A 22146-nucleotide genomic window follows, 5' to 3' on the forward strand; every position below is an offset into this window, starting at 1 on the left:
GGCCTGTAGTTCCCTGGTTCCTCCTTCTTACCCTTTTTGAAAATGGGGGCAATGTTTCCCCTTTTCCAGTCTGTGGGGACTGCCCCAGACTGCCATGACTTTTGAAATATAATAGAGAGGGATTTAGCAACCTCATCTGCCACTTAACAATGGTAAACATAGTGTTTTACAGAGTGCCTCATTTCCACCTCCTTTAACCTCTTTACATTTTCCTTGCTGGCTTGCTCTTTTCAAAGAAACAAACAAGCAAACAAAAAAAAAATTAAGAAAGACAGTCTTGGGTGTTTTGCCACACTTGAATTCAAGTGAATCAAATGGAAATGTAAGTGTTCCTCTTTAGATGGTTCACTCTTTTATTATTTGTATTTGCTGTTGTTAATGGCTGAGTAGATCAGACTTAGTGAAAGGAAGCCTCCCTGCCTGCAGCTGTAGTGATGACACCAGCAGAGTAGTTTTAAATGTAATATTGAATATTGCATTTCATGTGGCTGACATTCTAAAGAGATCTAGTACTGCTGCTGACACCTCTTTTGTTTTGCATGCTTCTGTCAACTTTACTGTGCACCAGCAAGGAGCACTGGAGAATAGTTTGTTAGGCTTGCAAGCTTGGTCTTTGTTGAAACCGTCACACAAAACTGGGTCCTTTCAGGCAAGGAGTCTGAGTGGTTTCCAGCCAGAGACTTTTGTCTTACTTGTTTTTAAGTCTCTGATTTCCTCTTAGTTTTTGCCTTACGTGTTATTTACATGGGCATGGTTTTAAGTATAAAACCTTTCTTGCACTTTGTTTTCTTTCGGTCCAAATTAAGTTTTAGTTCCTGCAGATCCAGGCACCCATCTTCAATGGTGAGCAGTGCAGAGGAGTACTGTTTGTAAATGATGCAAGCACATTGCTGGCACTGCTTTGTTATGAGCTGTGAACAAAAGTGTGTCAGAGACCTCTGAGCCTTTGGAAGGTGTGGTCCAATAGTCACTGAGGTGAAAGAAAAGGATGTTGGAAAATGTGTCATTCTAACCATGTGTTAAAATATTAATGTGTTTCAGTAAGAGGCTAAGGAAGGAAGGAAAGATAGAATAATAGACTAGAATAATAAACCAGGTTGGAAGAGACCTTCAAGATCATCGTGTCCAACCCATCAGCCAATCCAACCCACCTAAACAACTAACCCATGGCACCAAGCACCCCATCAAGTCTCCTTCTGAACACCTCCAATGATGGTGACTCCACCACCTCCCCAGGAAGCCCATTCCAATGGGCAATCACTCCCTCTGTATAGAACTTCTTCCTAACATCCAGCCTAAACCTCCCCTGGTGCAGCCTGAGACTGTGTCCTCTTGTTCTGGTACTGGCTGCCTGGGAGAAGAGACCAACATCTGCCTGTCTACAACTTCCCTTCAGGTAGTTGTAGAGAGCATACCAACATACCAACACTGTATAAAACTTAACTGAATTTACTGTCACTGCTAATTCTATAGTTATGCTTACCATACATATCATATAGTAACACCTCCTGCCACATACAAGTCTTTGTCCTAGGGAAATAGTAAGGGCACTAAGAATTTCCCAGTTTCACAGTGTTTTGGTTCCTATTAAGCAGATCCCAGCTCCCTGTATAAATTGCAAGAAGCCAGGGCACTTGAAAATATTCGTGCTTATTATTGCTTTACAGAAGTTATAAACCCGGCAGGAAGAAATAATTTTTGTTCTTTAAAAGTTAGCCCATTTTATTCAAGAGCAGTGTAGTAAATTTTCTGTAAAATGAGCTGGAAGAGGAGTATGAATCTTCCTTGGTTTCCTCTAGAGGGAGCATGGCAGCCAGAAAACATGCAGCATCCAGAGCTACTCGGTGCCTGGAACTTTGTAGTTTAACTTTGAAGTGGAGAGGAAAAAGGCTGTCAGCTGTGTTTCTAACTTACTAGTATTATTCACACCTTCATTCCCCTAAAATACCTGGTTTGTAATTCTCTTACTCCCTACTCCAAAATTCATTCTTCACAGTAACCAATTTGGGAATGAAGGAAAAGTAAATTCCTACCGCTGTAGCCGTATCATATACATTTATAGTTTTGGTTTCCAAGTACAAATGTCTTTACTGATGAATGGTTGTCTTCACAGGAATGCCATGAGTCTTGAGTTTGCTTTCTGCTTCCACACTGGAAACAGACGTGGCATCATTTGTGGGATGCCACACCTGCCAATTCTCTGCTTTTAAAAACCTGTGGGTAATAAGTTTGGCAGTTTAGGTAATCGTGCAAAGTGTTTTTCAGCTACGTGCAGTTTCTGGAACTGCTCATGGTATTTAGCCCTCAGATCTTTAAACCAAATTTACAAGAAATGCTTCCTCCTTGTTCTTTCATTTTGGCACTAGAATTTTTTGCTTTGTTTTGTCTTTATGGAGGTCACTTGTACAAAGTTTGGAGGTCTCTCTCTGCTTCCCCAAACTATTCTGCTTACCCTGAGGAGATCTACAGCCTTGTATTATCAATATCAAGCAGTCTTCTATCACCTCAAAAGTCTACCTACAGGAAGCAAGTCTTGACAGCAAATAACCTTTATGCTTTTAGATTAAGCAAATTTTGGAAGCAGAGGAAAGAACTTGCCAGTAGATTTAAAGATGGGGATTGGCAGAATCCAGACTGAAATGCCTGTCCTGTCTCCAGATGTGCTTAATTCTGGGCAATTTTTTAATTATTATTTTTTTTAATGTCACCAAGTTTCTCCTCTTAACGCCACAGGACCTGGCAGTGCATAATAAGGGAGCTGCATTCCCCTGAAAATGAGGAATGCAGCTTCATGGAGAAATAGCTTTAAGCCTCTTGAAGCATTTGTGATCAATAAAATGTCACATTACATGGTTCCCTGTATTCTCTTTTCCTTCTCCCCTTAAATTCAAGGCTCTTGAGATCTGCCAGCAGAGGAACTTTGTAGAAGAGACAGTCTATCTTCTGAGTAAGTAACACTCAGTGTGATAAATTACAATATGCTTTTAATCTTGTCATGAAGTTTATTCTATAGAAATGTATGATATATTGCTGTCTAATATTGTTAAACATTTTCCCAGAGACAAAGTTGGCATGCAGTCAGTACAACCAAGTAACATGATGTAGAAAATAAGACCCAGCACAGCATTGTTCATATGATGTCTTAACTCCATATGTTCTGTTACTGCATTTTAGTGGTTTTCTGGGATTTTGGAGGTGTTGAGGGGAGGTATGTTTGTGACAATCTCCAAGAGAAGAGTAATACTGCCAGTCTGAAGAGATGGGAGAAATAAAACATTTTATGCTGAATATATCTCAGAAGCTTAGTATTTGTCTTTTGCTGACATGGCAGATCTTCTCATGTTACCTTTTTTCTTTTCTCTATTAAAATTAATTGTAAAATAACTCCTCCAGCAGATCAAGGAATCTGCCTCTGAATGGGAGACATTACAAGGTTAAGATTTTCATGTTTAAATATTTATGTATTGATCTTGAACAGAGTGGAAGTTTTTTTTAAATCAATCTTTGTTTTGGAAAGGATGTTTTGTGGACCATTTGAGAGCAGAGTAGGATTTACTTATGGATTTGTTTGAATAATGGTTTGGTGTTTCTGTTGCTTCTTCCTCTTCCCTCCTCTCACTTTCTACAGATGTAAACTATACTGTGCTTGCTACAAATTAAGGGTGCCCCATGCAGGCTCTTAAAGAGGACATTTCATGTCATAGTGTACATACATACATACACACACACACACTTCCCCTTACATGGGATGCTGCCACAATTCAGAATCCCTAATATTACCCAACACAGCCCTAAGAAAGGCTTCAAGTCTCAATCCAGCAAAGTCCTCCAAGTACTTCTTCAGATTATACCTGATGCTGAGAGGTTTGCATTCCTATATCAGACTAGATCAGATTTGGTCTTGATTGAATTAGCCTGAGTCAGCTTCACAGTTACAAAATTCATATTGAAAGAGCTTCTTAAAGCCCTGAGCATTGATAGGCATTTAGGATTTATAATCCCTTTTGTTTTTTCCTTCTAGGTAGAATGGGCAATAGCCGCAGTGCCTTGAAGATGATAATGGAAGAGCTGCAAGATGTAGATAAAGCTATTGAATTTGCCAAGGAACAAGATGATGGAGAACTTTGGGAAGACCTCATTTTATATTCCATTGACAAACCGCGTAAGGGGAATATTTTCTCAGAGGCCTTGTCTCTTTGGTTTATTGGTGGAATTCTGTTGCAATTAAATGATTGAATGACCTTCCTGAATATTGGAGAAGGTATTTCTGGATGGCCAAGGAGGTGGTTTGTAGAGTGCAACATAGTTGTCTTGCTGTGTGCAAAAACTTCCAGTAAGGCAGCATGTGGGCATGCTACAGGGATTTAACATTTGACTAAGCTAAGTTAGATCCTTAATGACAAATCAAGGGGAGAACGGTGCTTTTAATTTGGCAGAACGAGGCTTTATTTTTAGACAGTCTCAAAACACAGTCTGCAGGCTTGATGAGGATGTTATGTAGAGTGTTTATTGCAACTGCTTTCCTCTTGCTGTTCTGAAAATTGGGAACCTACACCTTTCTGCCCCTAGTTTTGTTTTGTTTCTGTGGCACAAAGGTAAGATCTTTAATAAGGAGTGTATTTTGCCTTCATCAGTTATACAAATAGCTATTCAAGTTTGGTGTTTGGATGGAATTGGAAACTATCTCATAAGCAACATCAGTTTTGTTCAGGAAGCAGATTCAGAGGAGTTCACAGGACTGAGAAAACAGGGGATTATTTTAACTATCTACTCATTAGTTTTGCAACCTTTTCCGAGGCTTTAAATCAAGGCTTTAAAGTCTCTCTGGGGATCTCTTCTGAAGGATTGAATGTCTTGTAGAATTACTGTCAGAATAGGCATCTTTTCATCCCATGGCCACTAATTCTGACAGGAAGAAGCAACTAAAATCTGTTACTCCTTAGGAAGAAAGCTATTCTCATGTTACTTATGTTTAAATGCGATCCATCACTGAAAGTGATGCTACAGCTAGTGACATCTTCAGAGCAGAAGGGATTCAAAGCATATAGAATTTTCTCAGTTCCATCTGCTCATATGCAGAGCAACTCCAGTAGTATTTCTCAGTTTTGGAGGCTGAAGAAAAAATGCAGCCCTGAGTTTCATCCCTCTAGTGAGCCGCTTAGCCAGGTGCCCCCCAGAAATCAGAAGACTTCTTTTGTGTCATTCTCATCAATGTTTAGAAACTTGTTGGAGTTGGATTAAGTGCTGTTTAAACCCTGGGACTGGCAATGGAATACTCCTGTTACGTATTTAATTTTCTGACTCTATTTGCCTGAGTACTTCATATTAAATTGAAATGCATTATTTAACTTGGGAGTTTGTGCTGGGTAGTCCTTTCTGAATACCCCAGAAGTTCTGTGAATTGCCAAACTGTCTCTTCGTCTCACCCCCAAAGACCTGTATTCAAGTAAATACAGCTGCAAGGAACATGAAGGATGCATAAAAGAGGCTTAGTACAGAACTGTTGTAGAATCAGCCAAAGCCTATAGCTTGTCATCAAAGCATCCCTTAATGAGATATTTCATAGTATGGTTTGGGTTGGAAGAAACCTTAAATGTTATCTAGTTCCAATGCCTCTGCCATGGGCAGAGAGGCTTTCCGCTAGATCAGGTTGCTCAAAGCTCCATCCAACCTGGTCTTGAACACTTCAAGGGAGGGAACATCCACAGCTTCTCTGGGCAGCCTGTTCTAATGTCTCACTATCTTCACAGTGATCATAGTATTTTGCAGGATTTCCTTCTTAATTTCTTTATGTCTTGGTTTTCAGCTTTCATTACTGGTTTGTTGAATAATATTGGAACCCATGTTGATCCCATTCTTCTGATCCACCGCATTAAGGAGGGCATGGAGATTCCTAATTTGAGAGACTCGCTGGTGAAAATTCTTCAGGACTACAACTTGCAGGTAAATGTTGCCTTCTTCCTGTGATACTCATTTTCAGAGAGACAGTAAAACCTCTTTGAACAGCGCAAGAAATGGCTGTCTTGAAGGTTTGGTCGTTTGGCTCAGACATCTGTCATTAACACTGAGGGTTGGCATAAAACTACAATGAAAAGGTTAGAAATTTATCAAGACAAATAGTCTGTCATCTTGGTGGCTTCTACCCCACCTGAATCTCTCCCATGCTGCCATGAGTCAGTTTGGTAAATAGAAAGATCTTGGGTGATTCAGACTTTTATAGTCCCCAACTGTTCAATATTGAAAAGTCTCATGATTGGTTCTTCTCATTCTGTTTCATATATGAAAAGACATGAAAAATTCACCAAATATTAGAGCTGTAGGTTGTCATGCTAACTAAAGAAAGATGAACTTTTAAAATACAATTTATGCCTGTTGTGTGGAATGTGTTAGCACCAGTGCATTTGGCAAAGAAAGAAAAAGGACTGCTCATTGAATGATGGAAGTTCTTAGCCCAGCACAATTATACAGACACATGCAGTTCCATACCTGACTGGTTCTGATGCATGTTTATATGAAGTTAAAAGAAATGTACCCTTCAGTGTTCCTGAAATAACAACAGAGTTACTTGGCATACTTTAAAGCTCCCTGCTGCCAAAGAGGCCCAGACTTTAGTTTTCTGTGATGTCGCTCTATTCCTTTCTGCTGAGAGTTGTAAGGATAAAGAGCAATTTTAATGACTCCTGTGTAACTATGAGAAGTCCAAGAAAACATAGCCCAGTAAGCAGCTGAATGTCCAGTCACACACATTTGTTTCCCATCTGCTATTAGCCTTTAGGCATTTCTAGCAAATAGATGTGCTTGATGAAAACCATAATTTTTTTCAGCAAGGTCACAGCTGGTCTCTTACCAGCCCAAATAAAGGCTCTATCTGCTGGATCCTTCAGTGATGTCAGAAGACCCTTTGAAAAGCTTCTCTAAGGCTATTCTGTTACTTTGTTATCATGTGGGCTTTAGATTGTGACTTCCACTGTAGATTATGATTTTCAAAGAAGCATTTTGCATCTCTCTTTCTCCTGACGCAGGTTATGCGCAAGGAGCTGCCCCAGACAAAAAGCTACATTTTTGCATATAATGTAACCTTTTTTCCAGTGTTTAATAGACTTTATAAGATACTAATAGCCTCCAAAAATACTACTTGCTAAATAGTATGCTGCTTTTAAGCAGCTGCATGCTAATCTTGCTGCTGTCGGTACCCTGCTGCTTGGACTGCTGATCCTCCTGTTCCTTCATTCTCTGGAAATGAAAATTTAATTCTTAGTGTGTCTGCAGGCCGGCCGAGAAGCTGCTGTGTGCATAGCTGCAGATTTACACTTATAGAAAGTCTATTGTGGGGCTTCAGACAAAGCTGATGGCATTGTCATTACATTTTGGGAAGGGAAGAAGCATTTTTTCTTCAAATACCTTCTAACAAAATTACTTTGGGATGAAAAGGATGTACTTAACCTTCAGCGTGATATCTAAAATTATTTGCTGTTAGCATTGAAATGCTTTATGGATTTCAAATTAATTCATTTTGAAGTAGATTCTGCTAGCCCTAGGGCTAAAATTTAGATCTCATAGGAATAATAGAAGTTAGGGAAGCTTCATGTAATTTGTGCTTGGCTTTCTTGTGTGGCAGCAAAACAATATAGCAAAAGAAAAAAAAGAAGTGGTTACTATTATTCTTTAGAGAGACACGAGCTATAGCTTAAAATAAGACTGCTGTGAAGTGTTGCGGGAAATGTAAAGTGCATCATTTATGAGCAGATGGTGTGTCTCCAATGAAATTTAGAGATGTGATCACAGCTCTTACATGCTCACCTCAGGAGTCTTAGATTGGCAAGCTTGAATTTTATAGCAGGACTGTTTCTACTGCTTAAGGATATGGCTGGGGTTTCAAGTAAATGTCCAAGTAACCTCCATTTGCTGAGGGTAATTCTACCTTAGCTTCATCCTTACTAGTGCCTCATTAGCTATCTTAAAGTTAGCCTTTGGTGTGTTTGTATGAAGCCTGGTCCCGTCCTGTGTAGGTTTGTGGTGAAAAGTCCACATCCTCTCTTCTGGTCTGGCACAACTTCTGGTTAAAAATTCCTGATTAATATTACCTAGCGTACCTGGTGTTTTGAACTCATACAGAGATCCAAGTTGCATTGACTAGGACTTCCTGTAATTTCATCTTTGTGGATCTTAAGCTCTATATGCACTCAAATGTTATTGTTCCCATTTTCAAAGGAAGGATAAAAAATAAACTCTTGTGTGGAGATCCACAAAGGAAGAGCACAGGTGAAGGTAGAACCTGTTGCTTGTCTTGCAAGTCACTAACACAGAAACTGTCATCGTATTGGCTCTCCATAAGGTATTACACCTGTGCTGTTAGATTATTTAATTGTGGCCTCCTTCTGCAAGCCCTAGCAAGATAGTTTTATACTTTTGTAAGTGTAGGGATGCAGATTTCTAAATTTCCACAGCAGTAAACTTTACATTAGGTGTGGCGTGAAATATGGTTAAGAACTAAAAGCAGTGCCTTTGAGAGGCTGTCTGTTTGAAAACAATTCTTCACATCACAGCAAGGCCAAGCAAATCAATTTGAGTGGCTACCAGAATTTGTCATATGTGGCTTACAGTGTGCATTAGAGAATTAAGAAGGAAGTATTGCAGCAAAGTTGGCTGTAATTCTTTGTTTAATCTGGGATCTTCCCTGAATGATTTAACTTTTTTATTAATGATGGCATATTGCAGACTGATTGCCCATTAGATGAACCACTGCAGCTGCTCTGTGCACTACTCTAAGCTCACCTCAGCTCAAATGTAATGTAGTTAACGTCTACCTTTGAAAAGGAGTTAATATCTGTTCACTACCAACCAAACTCCCATGACACTAAAATAGAATTAAGTATTCTCTTGGATAAAAATAAGATGTAGATGACATGAGACTTTGTTCTTAGGCTACAACTTCAGTTCTGTAGTGCTAATTTGCTTTTGCTCTGCTTTACAAGTAGGGATCTGCTAAGCTGCCTTCAAGAATATGCAATTCTGACATGAATTTAAAACTGAGCATACTCCTTTTAGTATTTTCTTAAGCAGAAAAAGATTTAATTACTCATTTAAGTATTCCTGTCCTGTTTTTTATTTCTCTTAAGACTGAGAGAACTATGACTTTTTAGTCTTGAGAAGGCTGAGAGGGAATCTTACTGACTTCTATAAATACTGGGGAGGTTGGTGTCAAGATGAAGGTGTCGGTCTCTTCAGTGGTACCCAGTGATAGGAAAAGGAGCAATGGGTACAAGCTCACACACGGGAGGTTCCCTTTCAAAAGGAGGACACAGTTTTTTATTGTGTGGGTGATGAAGCACTGGAGCAGGCTGGCCAGAGAGGTTGTGGACTCTTTAGAATAAACCTTTATTAGAATAAACCAAACCAGGTTGGAAGAGACCTTCAAGATCATCGTGTCCAACCCATCAACCAATCCAACCCACCCAAACAGCTAACCCATGGCACCAAGCACCCCATCAAGTCTCCTTCTGAACACCTTGTCTGAAACACCTTGTCTGAACACCTTGTCTGAACACCTTCTGAAAAACTTGTCTGCAAAGTCCCCTGGGTACCAGCCCTCATGAACCAAGGGGTTCAGGAGGGTTGGACCTACTTCAAACAGGAGCTCTTGAAGGCACAGGAATTGGCGGTTCCCACATGCCAGAAGGCAAGCCGGCGGGGAAGGCGACCAGCCTGGATGAGCAAGCAGCTCCTGGAGGATTTAAGGGGGAAGAGGAGGCTGTATCACCTTTGGAAGGAGGGGAAGGCTTCTCGAGGTATGTTCAGGGAAGCTGTTAGATTATGTAGGAATAAAATTAGGGAGGCTAAGGCCCAGCTGGAACTGAAGCTGAACACCTCAGTCAAAGACAATAAAAAGCATTTTTATAAATATATTAACAATAAGAAGAAGGGCAGGAAGAACCTGCACTCCCTAGTGGACCTGGAGGGGAACACAGTTACTGAGGATGAGGATAAAGCTGAGGTCCTGAACACCTTCTTTGTCTCAATGTTTAACAGCAAGGCAGGAGTTCAGGACGAGTGGTCTCCGGAGCTGGGCGTTGGGGTCGGGGAGCAGAGTAATACCCTGGAAATCCATGAGGAGTTAGTTCGGGACCTGCTGAGCCACTTGGATATCCACAAGTCCATGGGACCAGATGGGATCCATCCTAGGGTGCTGAGAGAGCTGGCAGATGTGCTAGCTAGGCCACTCTCCATTATTTTCCTCCAGTCCTGGCTCACCGGTGAGGTCCCAGATGACTGGAAACTGGCCAACGTGGTCCCCATCCACAAGAAGGGTCGGATGGAGGAACCTGGAAACTCCAGGCCAGTCAGCCTGACCTCAGTGCCAGGGAAAGTGATGGAGCAGATTATCCTGGCGGCAATAACTGCGCACCTGAAGGATGGCCAAGGGCTCAGGTCCAGCCAACATGGATTCAGGAAGGGCAGATCCTGCCTCTCCAACCTGATCTCTTTCTATGATCAGGTGACCCACCTGGTGGATGTGGGGAGGCCTGTGGATGTGGTCTACCTAGACTTCAGCAAGGCCTTTGACACCGTCCCCCACAGCAAACTGCTGACTAAGCTGTCAGCCCATGGATTGGACCACTACACTCTGTGCTGGGTTAGGAACTGGCTGGAGGGCCGGGCCCAGAGAGTGGTCGTGAACGGTGCCACATCCAGCTGGAGGCCAGTCACCAGTGGTGTCCCCCAGGGATCAGTGCTGGGCCCTGTCCTCTTCAACATATTCGTTGATGGTCTGGATGAAGGGGTAGAGTCAGTCATCAGCAAGTTTGCAGATGACACAAAGTTAGGGGCAGTTGTTAGTCAGTTAGAGGGTAGAAAGGCTCTGCAGAGGGACCTCGACCGACTAGACAGATGGGCAGAGTCCAATGGGATGGCTTTCAACAAGTCCAAGTGCCGAGTGCTGCACTTTGGCTACGGCAATCCCATGCAGAGCTATAGGCTGGGGTCGGAGTGGCTGGAGAGCTCCCAAACAGAGAGGGACCTGGGTGTGCTGATCGACAGCCACCTGAATATGAGCCAGCAGTGTGCCCAGGTGGCCAGGAGGGCCAATAGCATACTGGCCTGCATTAGGAACAGTGTGGCCAGCAGGAGCAGGGAGGTCATAGTGCCCCTGTACTCTGCTTTGGTTAGGCCGCACCTTGAGTACTGTGTCCAGTTCTGGGCTCCTCAGTTTAAGAAGGACATCGAAACACTTGAGCGTGTCCAGAGAAGGGCAACAAGGCTGGTGAGAGGCCTTGAACATAAGCCCTATGAGGAGAGGCTGAGGGAGCTGGGATTGTTTAGCCTGGAGAAGAGGAGGCTCAGGGGTGACCTCATTGCCCTCTACAACTACCTGAAAGGTGGTTGTAGCCAGGAGGGGGTTGGCCTCTTCTCCCAGGCAACCAGCACCAGAACAAGGGGACACAGTCTCAAGCTGCACCAGGGGAGGTTCAGACTCGAGGTGAGGAGGAAATTCTTCACCGAGCGAGTCATTCGGCATTGGAACCGGTTGCCCAGGGAGGTGGTTGAGTCATCGACCCTGGAGGCGTTCAAGGGGAGACTGGACGTGGCACTTGGTGCCATGGTCTAGTCATGGGGTCTGTGTTGATAGGTTGGACTCAATGATCCTCGAGGTCCTTTCCAACCTAAGTGATACTGTGATACTGTGATACTGTGATACCTTCAGTGACGGCGACTCCACCACCTCCCCGGGCAACCCATTCCATAGCGCAATCACTCTTTCTGTATAGAACTCTTCTTCTCAGGAGACTTTCAAAACCCTTCCAGATGCATTGTTGTGCGGCATGACTCTAGCTGATCCTGCTTTGGCAGGGGCAACTGGATCTGATGATCTCTGGAGATCCCTTCCAACCGCTAACGTTCTGATTATAATGTTTTCTCTTTGTCATCATCTGAATTAATGTATTAAAAGCATAATACATAATTGAATTAAACTGATTTATTGTAGTGATGAAAGTCTATTTACTGCTGAAATAACAATCACTGCAGTGTTTATATACAGCAACATTCAGAAAAAATGTGCAAAGATATAGGCAACAAAATTATAGTTGTCTGAATTTTGACAGGAGTATTTATCAACTAAAACATAGTCTAAAATCTTTTTATTATACTTTATATATAACTCCTGAAAATTTAATTCCCTGGTGTCATAAATTTGTAGATAAAATAAACCACAGACTACTTCCTTTGAATTTTTAGTCCTGAAGATGTATTCCTGGAGACACCTACTTATTTATCAGAAATTACACATTCTCCGCACATTTTTTATTTAATGGCAAGTAAGTCACCATTCTTCCATCAACATTTCTAGCATTAATAAATACATTCAAATCTCTGGCAAGCTAACCAAATTGAGTCAAGTCATATTCATAGAATCATAGAATCAATAAGGTTGGAAGCATAGAAACATAGAATCAGTAAGGTTGGAAGAGACCTCAAAGATCATCAAGTCACCCTGTCACCCAAGACCTCATGACTACTAAACCATGGCACCAAGTACCACGTCCAATCCCTTCTTGAGCACCTCTGGGGATGGTGACTCCACCACCTCCCTAGGCAGCACATTCCAACAGCTAACAACTCTCTCTGTGACGAACTTTCTCCTCACCTCAAGCCTAAACTTCCCCTGATGCAGCTTGAGACTGTGTCCTCTTGTTCTGGTGCTGGTTGCCTGGGAGAGGAGACCAACCCCCTCCTGGCTACAATCTTCAGGTAGTTGTAGAGAGCAATGTCTCCCCTGAGCCACCTCTTCCCCAGGCTAAACCATCCCAGCTCCCTCAGCCTCTCCCTGTAGGGCTTATGCTCAAGGCCTCTCACCAGCCTCGTTGCCCTACTCTGGACACGTTCAAGAGTCTCAATGTCCTTCTTAAATTGAGGGGCCCAGAACTGGACACAGTACTCAAGGTGTGGCCTAACCAGTGTTGATATTGATACCCGGACAAAAATTTAATAGTTTTCATCTTTACTGCTTGCATTTGAAAGTATTTTCAAAGGCACAAAATCAGAACTTAACTTTATCTCCATGCAACTGAGAAGTTGTTGTCCATGGAACTTTAATTCAGTTTGCACACACAGGAAGTGCTTCTGTAAGACTCATCCAGAACCTTTGTTCCCATTAGGAATTTACTAGTGCAATTACTGTTAAAAATTCCTTGGGCCAATGCAATTAGGGCAGTAATGCTGTTATTTGTGAATTGTAGCAAAATCAGCATTTACTGCTACATTTCTATGCAGAATAGAAATTCAAACTACTAATTTTTTTTCGGTGATACCAGTGCATCTGGTGTTGATTTTATGCAGCTTCTTTGGCCTGAAACTCATCAGTCAAACAACAGTTTGATCTTAAATGGTGCTTTTTAAAAGGGGTCATCTTTGTTAAGTTTGTATTTACCTTTTTCATTCATTTCTATGAAAATTAAATTGAAAAATAATATTAACTGGTTCACACGTGTTTAAGCCTGTGGTGTCTGTTTGTGCAGTGGTCTGCATGAGGAATGCAGGAACCTTTTGTAAAATAAGTTATGTAATCATGCTTCAGGTTGCTAAGGCGTCGTATCCCATGTCTCACAGAGGAAAAAAACCCCTTATCTTTGCACTTGTGAGTTAGTTGTAAGCCTGCTTCACTGTTCAGATATATAACATAAATGTCTTTTCAGCTTCAGTCAATACCTGAGTGAAATTTAGTGAAACACTTCTGGTGTTGGAAAAGATCATAGAATCATAGAATGTTAGGAATTGGAAGGGACCTCCAGAGATTTTTGGGTCCAACCCCTCTGCCAAAGTAGGATCACCTAGGGCAGGCCACACCAGAATGTGTCCAGGTTGGCTTTGAACATCTCCAGAGAAGGAGGCTCCACAACCTCTCTGGGCAGCCTGTTCCAGTGTTCCGTCACCCTCACAATAATGAAGTTTCTCCTCATGTTGAGGTGGCCCTTCCTGTGTTTTAGCTTGTATCAATTATTCCTTGTCATAGAATTATAGAATTTAAAAGATTTAAATTCCTCCCTGATATCAGCAGGCAATGCCCAGTTTTTCACGCTTTGTATGACAGTTGTTAGAAGATGTTTTCATTCTAAACACCCCCCACCCGCACCCCCCCAGCTGTAAAATGTAAACCAAATTTGTTTAGATGCAGGACCTCTAGATTTTGTGGATTAGCCATTTCACTAACTCTGATGGGTAGCAGAGATCCATCCATTCACACAATTCGCATCTATCCCTTTGTAATAGATTTTAGGAACTAATAGACCCTGATGATAATCTGATCTAATAATCTGATATCTAATATTTGTTATTCTTTTTTCAAAGCAGTTTTCCTATTGGCACACTGTATTTTAAGTAGAAAATAGTAAATCATGCTCCCTCTTTTGCTGTCTCTGTTCCACCCCCCTCATTTACCATGCTTGTTTTTGCTCCTTGTACTTGAACATGAGATTTTTAATCTCTTTATGCCAAGACCTTATCTACTCTAAGTTGTTTACCTATCTTCGGGATATAATTTCCTGATGGAGAACATTTTGAATCAGAAAAGAACTCATTCTGAAAAATGACAGTCTCATTCAGTGGTGTTTGCAAGATGTTTCTAGTATTTTTTTCAAAGCTAGTGACATTCTTCTGTGTTTAAAATAAAATTTAACATTCTCTGTTGCCCTTGGATAATGTTGGAAGGGCAAAGACATACTCAGTTTCTGAGATTATCACAAATAAAAATGATTAATTCTCTGAATGTTTGTCTTGTAGGACCGCATTCAGTGTCTGGTGCCCTGGAATGTTTTATAGCTCAATGTGTCTAATACTGGAGAATGTCACTCACTCACTGGCACAGCCAGTTTGAAATGCTTGAAGTGTTACTCACTTGTAATTTTTTAATGTATTTGAGATTTTCACTCTTAACTGTGCATCATTCTTGGCAGTGTGTCCTTATTACTTCACAATGTGTATGTGCAAAGATAGGGCTTTGGACAGTGTTCACCCAGCTGTAAGATCTGTTATTATACTTCTCTTTAGGTATTTGCATTAACTCTGTCTTGGACTAGAATAGTCAATGTCTCCTGTAATGCAAATAATCAGGAGAAAGGAATGGACATTGTCTCTTTATACCACCTTTTTTTGGTAGGGTTATTGAGCTCAGAACTGACTGTGAATCTCTTCTGAAAACACTTTCCAGTTTTGGAGGAGGAAGAAAAGTTCTGCAAGACTTATGTGGGTTTGTTCATGTTTTCATACTTGCTTCATTAAGTATTGTGGCATAAGGCTCTGTATGCTTTTGATGCCCTTGGTTCCTTTTTCTGTTTCACAACTTCACCAGGCAATAACCAAGCTAATGAAAAATATTAAGTAAGTAAAGAGAAGGCTGAGGAATGAACTCTGGACCTTTGGTTGGTTGTAAGGACGTTTAATAATGCTTAACTGATTGGTTATAAGGACATTTAATACTGCTTACTAAGTGGCATCTCAACAGGAAATACATTAGAGAAAAAAAAAATGCATAGTGGTGTCTAACAAGGCTTTGTGATCATCAAATGCCTTTCCTAAAGATGGCAGCGAAGATACAGGTAGAAGGTTTGAAATAGTTTGGAAACCAATTGTGAGTGGCATTATAAAAACCCCTCTCCATTGTATTTTGTTGCTACAAGCTCATAGGAAGATTGTAATTTATAACAATAATATATTTGTAAAGGATTTATCTCTTTTTTAAATTGTTTTGGGGTTTTGATATTTTTATAATGTGGGGGTTTCATTTAGCTTGAGGTGGTGATCACAGAAGATTCCTCCTTTCCCTTCATTATAATACCTTGCAAATTCTTAAACGTTCTTTGAGTTCTGTTTGGCAGCAGAAACCCAGTGGAGACTTGCCAAGATGATTGTGGTGCCCTTCTATTCAACAACCTCTGTGTTTCGTATTCTTTGCACTGACAGATCCTGCTGCGGGAAGGCTGTAAGAAGATACTTGTTGCAGATTCTCTTTCTTTACTGAAGAAAATGCATCGAACTCAGATGAAGGGTGTTCTAGTAGATGGTAGGTATAGAGGAAAAATGGTGACTTCCAACGTTTTCAAGTCTTTTACTTGGTTTGTACACCCAAGCCACAGGCTCCCCAGTTGAAGAGGCATATTCTAGAGAGTGTCCAATGGATGACCATGAGGTTGATTAAAGGACTGGAACGTCTTGTCTGATGAGGAAAGGAGGGCTGAGATACCTGGGGCTGTTTAGTCTGGAGAAGGCTGAGAGGACATCTTATTAACGTTTACAAATGTCTGAAGGGTGGGTGTGAAGAAAAAGGGCTCAGTCTCTTTTCAGTGGTGTCCTGTGATAGGACAAGGAGCAATGGATTCAACCTAGAACACAGGAGGTTCCACCTCAACATGAGGAAAAACTTCTTTATCATAAGAGGTTGTGGAGTCTCCTTCTCTGAACCCATCTTGATGTGTTCTTATGTGAACCGCCCTAGGTGATCCTGCTTTGGTAGGGGCATTGGACTTGATCTCTGGAAGTCCCTTCCAACCTCTATGATTCATTCTATGATTCTATGGCTGTCTGCTTTGGAAGTTGCCTAGTAGCCTGAGCCTTTTACATTATTTGTAGAGTGTAGCAGGATAGGAGCAGTTTTGTGTATCAAAGACCCAGTATGCAGCTTTCTGTCATCAGTCTCTGCATAGCCTGCAATGTATTGTGTCCTGAAGTTTGTCTGTAAAGGTCAAAAACGCTGTTTGGTGCCAACACAGGTAGTCAGATGATAATAACTGTAACCAAAGCAAAAGCTACAAGATAGTTGAAAATTGTGCAAGGTGCTAATGATGCATGTAAGCAGTGATGTAATTCACACCAGCTGAGTGTTACTACCAAGAGGCAAAAGCTGACAGAAGAACAGAACTACCGCTGCAAAATGCTGCAGAGGTCTCAGACATCCATTCTATGCTCCTATTTTTTTTTCCAGCTTGCCTTGTGCCTCTTCAGTGATGATCCTAACCAGTTTCACTCCTGCAGTTGTGCCATCATCAGCATCAGAAGACCTAAATATTTCTCATGCTGTTAATAGAAATGCTGCTTCAGTATTGCTCTTCAATTTTTAATGCACTCTGTTAGGCATCTTAAGAAACACTCTAAGAGCAAGCTCTGTTTCTGTTGTAGCAGTGTGTGCATGCTTGCTTTTTAAAAAAGTAAACAGGGAGTTTGTTAACAAAGCTCTCACAAGTTTGGTTTGTTTTGTTTTTCCAGAGGAGAATATCTGTGAATCATGCCTGTCTCCAATACTTCCTCCAGGTAGGATGTTTTTCTGGAAAAGAAGACAATTGTCTATTTTTATTATTTTAATGTTTTTAGAGCAACCATTGTTATCTCTCATTCATGGAAATGTGCAATAGTCTCATTTGGTAATCCATATGTAAATTCCTGTGCAAAGCTGTGTTATGAATTCAAATGAACTTCTTGAACTTCTGTCGTGGCAAATTGTCTTGTAACTCCATCACTGGGGCACGTTATCTGACACCATCTCTCTCCATAGTTTCTATAAATAAGTCAGAACAATTTGGAAATGAGAGAGATGTTACTTGATGTGTCTGTGTGTCATAGAATGCAGGCATCTACTGCTGTAGCTATTGAATCATTTATTTCATTGCCTTGTTGTAAGGAATTAATTTTTCTCTTTCCCAGATGCATCCAAGTCCTTCAATGTGGTGGTGTTCCACTGTAGGCATATGTTTCACAAAGAGTGCCTCCCAGTATCTAACACAGTAAGGAACTATCTTAATGAACCTCTTTTGACACCTTTTCCAGAAATAAAAGGACAAACTATTTCCTTTTGTCAGCTATGTGGAAGTGTGTGAGTCTATCAGGAATCATCATGTGATTTAAGGCCTTGATCAGCCGAGGCTAGTTGAGAGGCATCCCTGTCCATGGTGGGGAGGTTGGAGGAGTTGATGTCTAAGGTCCTCCCAAACCTAAGCTATTCTGTGACTCCAATCATTATTTATGATGGTAGCCTATGGTAGTATGTGACTAAGGAAAGGGAGTTTAGGACCATTGCAGCTGAAGTTCATTTAATTTATTGCTGCTATTTGAGAAGTACTTTATCACTTTCTGCAATCTAAATATCCAGTGCAGCTTTGAGACATACAGGGAATATTACTTGTTTGATTTTTCTCTTAATTCTTTTGCCTTCCAGCTCTCACTTCAAGTATGTTTAATTAAAAATAAGAATAAATATGTTCTCAAGTGAACCATATTAAGTGATTCTGATCTGAAAATGAAATAACATCACTCATTTCAGAGTGGATTTTTAAACATGTTCTGAGCATGTGATTCTGGCGCTTTGCTCTAGAGAGGTGATTCTGCAGCTTTGCTCTAGTAAAACCTCACCTGGAGTGCTGCATCCAACTGTGGTGCCCTCAACACAAGAAGGACATGGACCTGATGGAGCATGTCCAGAGGAGGGCCATCAAATTATCAGGGGGCTGGAACATCTCTCCTTTGAGGCCAGGCTGAGGGAGCTTGGGTTGTTAGCTTGGAGAAGAGAAGGCTCCAGGGAGACTTAATAGCGGCCTGCCAGTACCTGAAGGGTGCCTGCAAGAAGGGTTGGAGAGAGACTGTTTGCAAAGGCCTGCAGTGATAGGACGAGGGGCAATGGTTTGAAATTAGTTAGGAGTAGATTTAGGTTGGACATTAGAAGAAAGTTCTTTACTGTGAGTGTGGTGGAACACTGGAAAAGGTTGCCCAGGGAGGTAGTTGAGGCCCAATCTGTGGAGATATTCAAGATCAGGCTTGACAGGGCTCTGGGCAGCTTGAGCTAATGGAGGATGTCCCTGCAAGGGCTTGGACTAGATGACCTTTGGAGGTCCCTTCCAACTCAAACCTATAACATTCTCTGTTTTTCTGTGTCAGGTGGCTTGTCAGATGGGATTTTTAAGTCTGACATGGATGTTAGATGATGTGTATTCTGTATTGTGTGAACACACAGGTATCTGCATGTAGCTGAGCCAAATTCTCCACTGCTATAGTATTTCTTGGCCTTATTAAATCAGTTGTTACTGATACCTGTTTACTGGTGACATACTGAAATGAAAGTAATGCATGCCTAGAGCATCATGCAGAGCCAACCACAGGAGTACCAAAGAATACATATTGGCTCTCATTTGAGCAGTATTTGAGCCATATTCTCAGCTGTAGGAAGTCTGTGGAGCGCTGTTCAAAGACAGATCTGCAGCTAGGATGTCCTGTGCTCAGTGGATCTTACCAAGTGACTTCCTCTCTTCTTTACCTATAAGGATAATCAGTGATACTTTTCAATCTTTGTTTTATTATTTTGTTGAGAAGTAAATTTGACTTTCCTTTCCTGGAGGGTTGGTGGTAATGCACTTGAAGTGGGGATGGGGTGTACTGCCCTCTGACTCCAGACAGCCTGCTTTGTTACAGTTTTCTATCCATAAACATGTTGATAGGGAACAGCCTGTCTGTGAATGGTATTGTTAAGAGAGCCAGCAGCACTTTTCATTCATCCTCCCACATTCTAATGTGGCTACATTTCACTAAGAGATTCTTTTCTTTTTAATTTCTAGATATCTACTGTCCAGTTCTGCAACATATGCAGCGCCAAACACCGAGGGCCAGGAAGTGCAATCCTGGAGATGAAGAAATAGGTCCTCTCATTCTCCATGCCAGTCTGTGACACCAGATGTGTTTGGACCATGCAGAGCCACTTAGTTTCTGTTAGTCAGCATTTCTGTATATAATTCTGGTTGTGATTTAAACCTAGTTTCTAGAGTTATCCAGCTTGTTGAATGTTTTGGGGAAAAAGAAAAGGTTACAATCCCTCCATGGTGAGGTCTTTGTTATCCAGTTCACATATCCAGTTCCTTTGCTCAGTTCCTCACTTAAATCTGGAACAGAAAAGAAATAAAATGGAAAAACAAAAATTCTGTTTGAAGATTTGTGCTTGCTGTGAGTTAATGCATTTACTGTTTGGAGCCATATGAGGCTAATGGTTAGATATTGTAAAGAAAGACAAATTGCTGTGAATTTAGCTCACCAAACTCATTAAGTTCTGATTTAGTCTATTAGTGAACTGTTTAACTTGAAACCTGTAGGAGTCTGCTTTCAGTGGGACTGCTTCAGGACTTGAGGCTGGCTGCGTGCTGACTCACAGATTGCATTTACAAACTCAACTCTTAATTCCCCACACTGGCAATTTACCTTGGTCATATGCTTACACAGTCATAGTCTGTTATAAAGTGGTTGTCTTCTCACGTGATCTTCACAACACTGTAGTTTTAAGATAGCTTCTCTTCAACCCTCGACAGTTAAACCATCCAGAAACTCTATGTTGAAATGTTAGCACTAGGTCTTTACACTGATTTTGTTAGTATGGTTGTAGTGTATGATTTCCTTTAAGTACAGGGGGAGAAAAAAGCCACAGCTGACCATTCAGAAATTAGAGCTCTTGGAGTTTCTTTTGGCCTTTATCTATTTAATAGCTGAGTTAGATAAGTCTATTTGGATGTTGAGGAAAGACATTTAATTTTAGCAATGTTCTGTTTTGTTGATCCAAAGAATTCTGATCTTTCAGAATGACTTCACAGAAATGTGATCTCTTTATAATGTTCCCTGATTGAATTAAATATAAGCATCTTTTCCCTAAGAGCTCCCAGGATATTTTTACTCTTTTTAATAGCTGGAGTTTGAAAATAAAAATACATTGTGAGGTTTAAACAAGTAGTTACCTTTCTTTCAGAACTTAGGACATTACAGTGACACTGCATTGTCTGTAAATTGGAAAATATAACTCCTCTGAGTTCTTCTGTACCTTATACCCATTTGGTATACCTTAAAATAATTTATGTTGTAGAAACCTTGGATTTCTAGTTTGTGTAAATTCATTATACTCTTGATATCCTTGGGGCTGGTCTGAGCTGGTCTGTCAAGCTGAAGAGTCATTTTTGTTGTTAACTGTGTAGATCTATATAATATTAGAATAAAACTTTAAGTATATTGGAAATGGTAGGATTTACTCTACAGGGTTACAGAGAAAAAATTAGCAATAAAAAGGTGGACCTTTCAAAACCAGCAACCATACCCTATAGTGATAATACAGCTCAGGAAAATTTGCAAAATAGAATTATTGATTTGTTTTGAGACCTTTAAGATGGAGTCCCAACCATTATCCAGCTCTACCAAGTCTGGTGCCAAACATGTCCATCAGCACCAGATACAGATGTATGGTGCAGATTATTTGTGGGCTTGCAGCAGAAGAAATAACAGAAGGATAGGAGCTTTGTAGTGCAGAACATAGTCTGCATACATCAAGCTTCACCCGTAAGAATTACTCCATAGCAGTTTGTTTTCAGCAGCTAGTACAGGTAAGTTTCAATAGATTGTTCACTTTGTTCTTTACTACACTTACCAGGATTCTTTGCTTCCTAGTAGACAAAGTGCTCCAGTGAGCTCAAGCATTGTTTCACCATGATATTGACACCTGTAGACAAGTTTAGAAGCTTTAAAAAAACCCTTCCTCAGTAGCTCTAAACAGCTTGTCTATGTTACACCCTAACCATGTGCTGTGCAGGGCCACAAGCTGGCAGCTTGCAAGAGGAAGAAGTCAAATTACTTTTAAACAATGTTGCTGCAGAATGTTCTGTAGCTCAGAGTTATATGATAATTTAATGCAGGTATATTCTCTATTTCAGCTTGGCCTTCAAATCCCGAAAGAGTTTGAGTATTCAGTGACTCAGGTTTGCTAGCCTGCTGTCACCAGCACTCATGCTGCATTATACCCTGCCATATTCTTTGCATTATGCAAGCAATTTTAAATCACTGTATGAAAATCTAATAAAAATCTTCTCTAAGTCCAAAGCTTCTTTCATTCAGGCTTCAGGGACTACCCTTTTCATGTTCCTGAATTCTAAATTTGCTCATTAAGATTCAACAAGAACTGTGCAGCCCTGACTTTGAGTCATTTTTCTTCCTAGGAAACCTTCACATCATAGAAAATGTCTGAGGTTAGAGTCTGAAATATTCAACTACCCAAGAGCTTTTCTTCTGGAGAACAGTTCTGCCTAAGAACTAGCCTTAAAGTTGCATAACCCTTCAGAAAAGTACAGAATAGCACTTACCCAGTTT

General features: G+C 40.9%; 1 protein-coding gene across 1 annotated transcript in view; it reads left to right on the forward strand.

The window, feature by feature from the left end:
• VPS41 (VPS41 subunit of HOPS complex) overlaps positions 1–19957 on the forward strand; it is a 107193-nt gene extending 87236 nt beyond the window's left edge. Inside the window, exons 23-29 of the mRNA XM_068156861.1 lie at positions 2893–2947; positions 4022–4162; positions 5807–5943; positions 15955–16054; positions 17254–17298; positions 17689–17768; positions 19590–19957. Coding sequence (XP_068012962.1) covers positions 2893–2947; positions 4022–4162; positions 5807–5943; positions 15955–16054; positions 17254–17298; positions 17689–17768; positions 19590–19670 — 639 coding nt within the window. The 3' untranslated portion in view covers positions 19671–19957. The remainder of the gene's footprint in view (positions 1–2892; positions 2948–4021; positions 4163–5806; positions 5944–15954; positions 16055–17253; positions 17299–17688; positions 17769–19589) is intronic.
• Positions 19958–22146: the final 2189 nt, after the last annotated feature.

The sequence above is a fragment of the Melanerpes formicivorus genome, unplaced genomic scaffold, assembly GCF_026170545.1.
Source record: "Melanerpes formicivorus ecotype bairdi unplaced genomic scaffold, bMelFor1.0.p_v2 SCAF_35, whole genome shotgun sequence".
NCBI classification, from domain to species: Eukaryota; Metazoa; Chordata; class Aves; order Piciformes; family Picidae; genus Melanerpes; species Melanerpes formicivorus.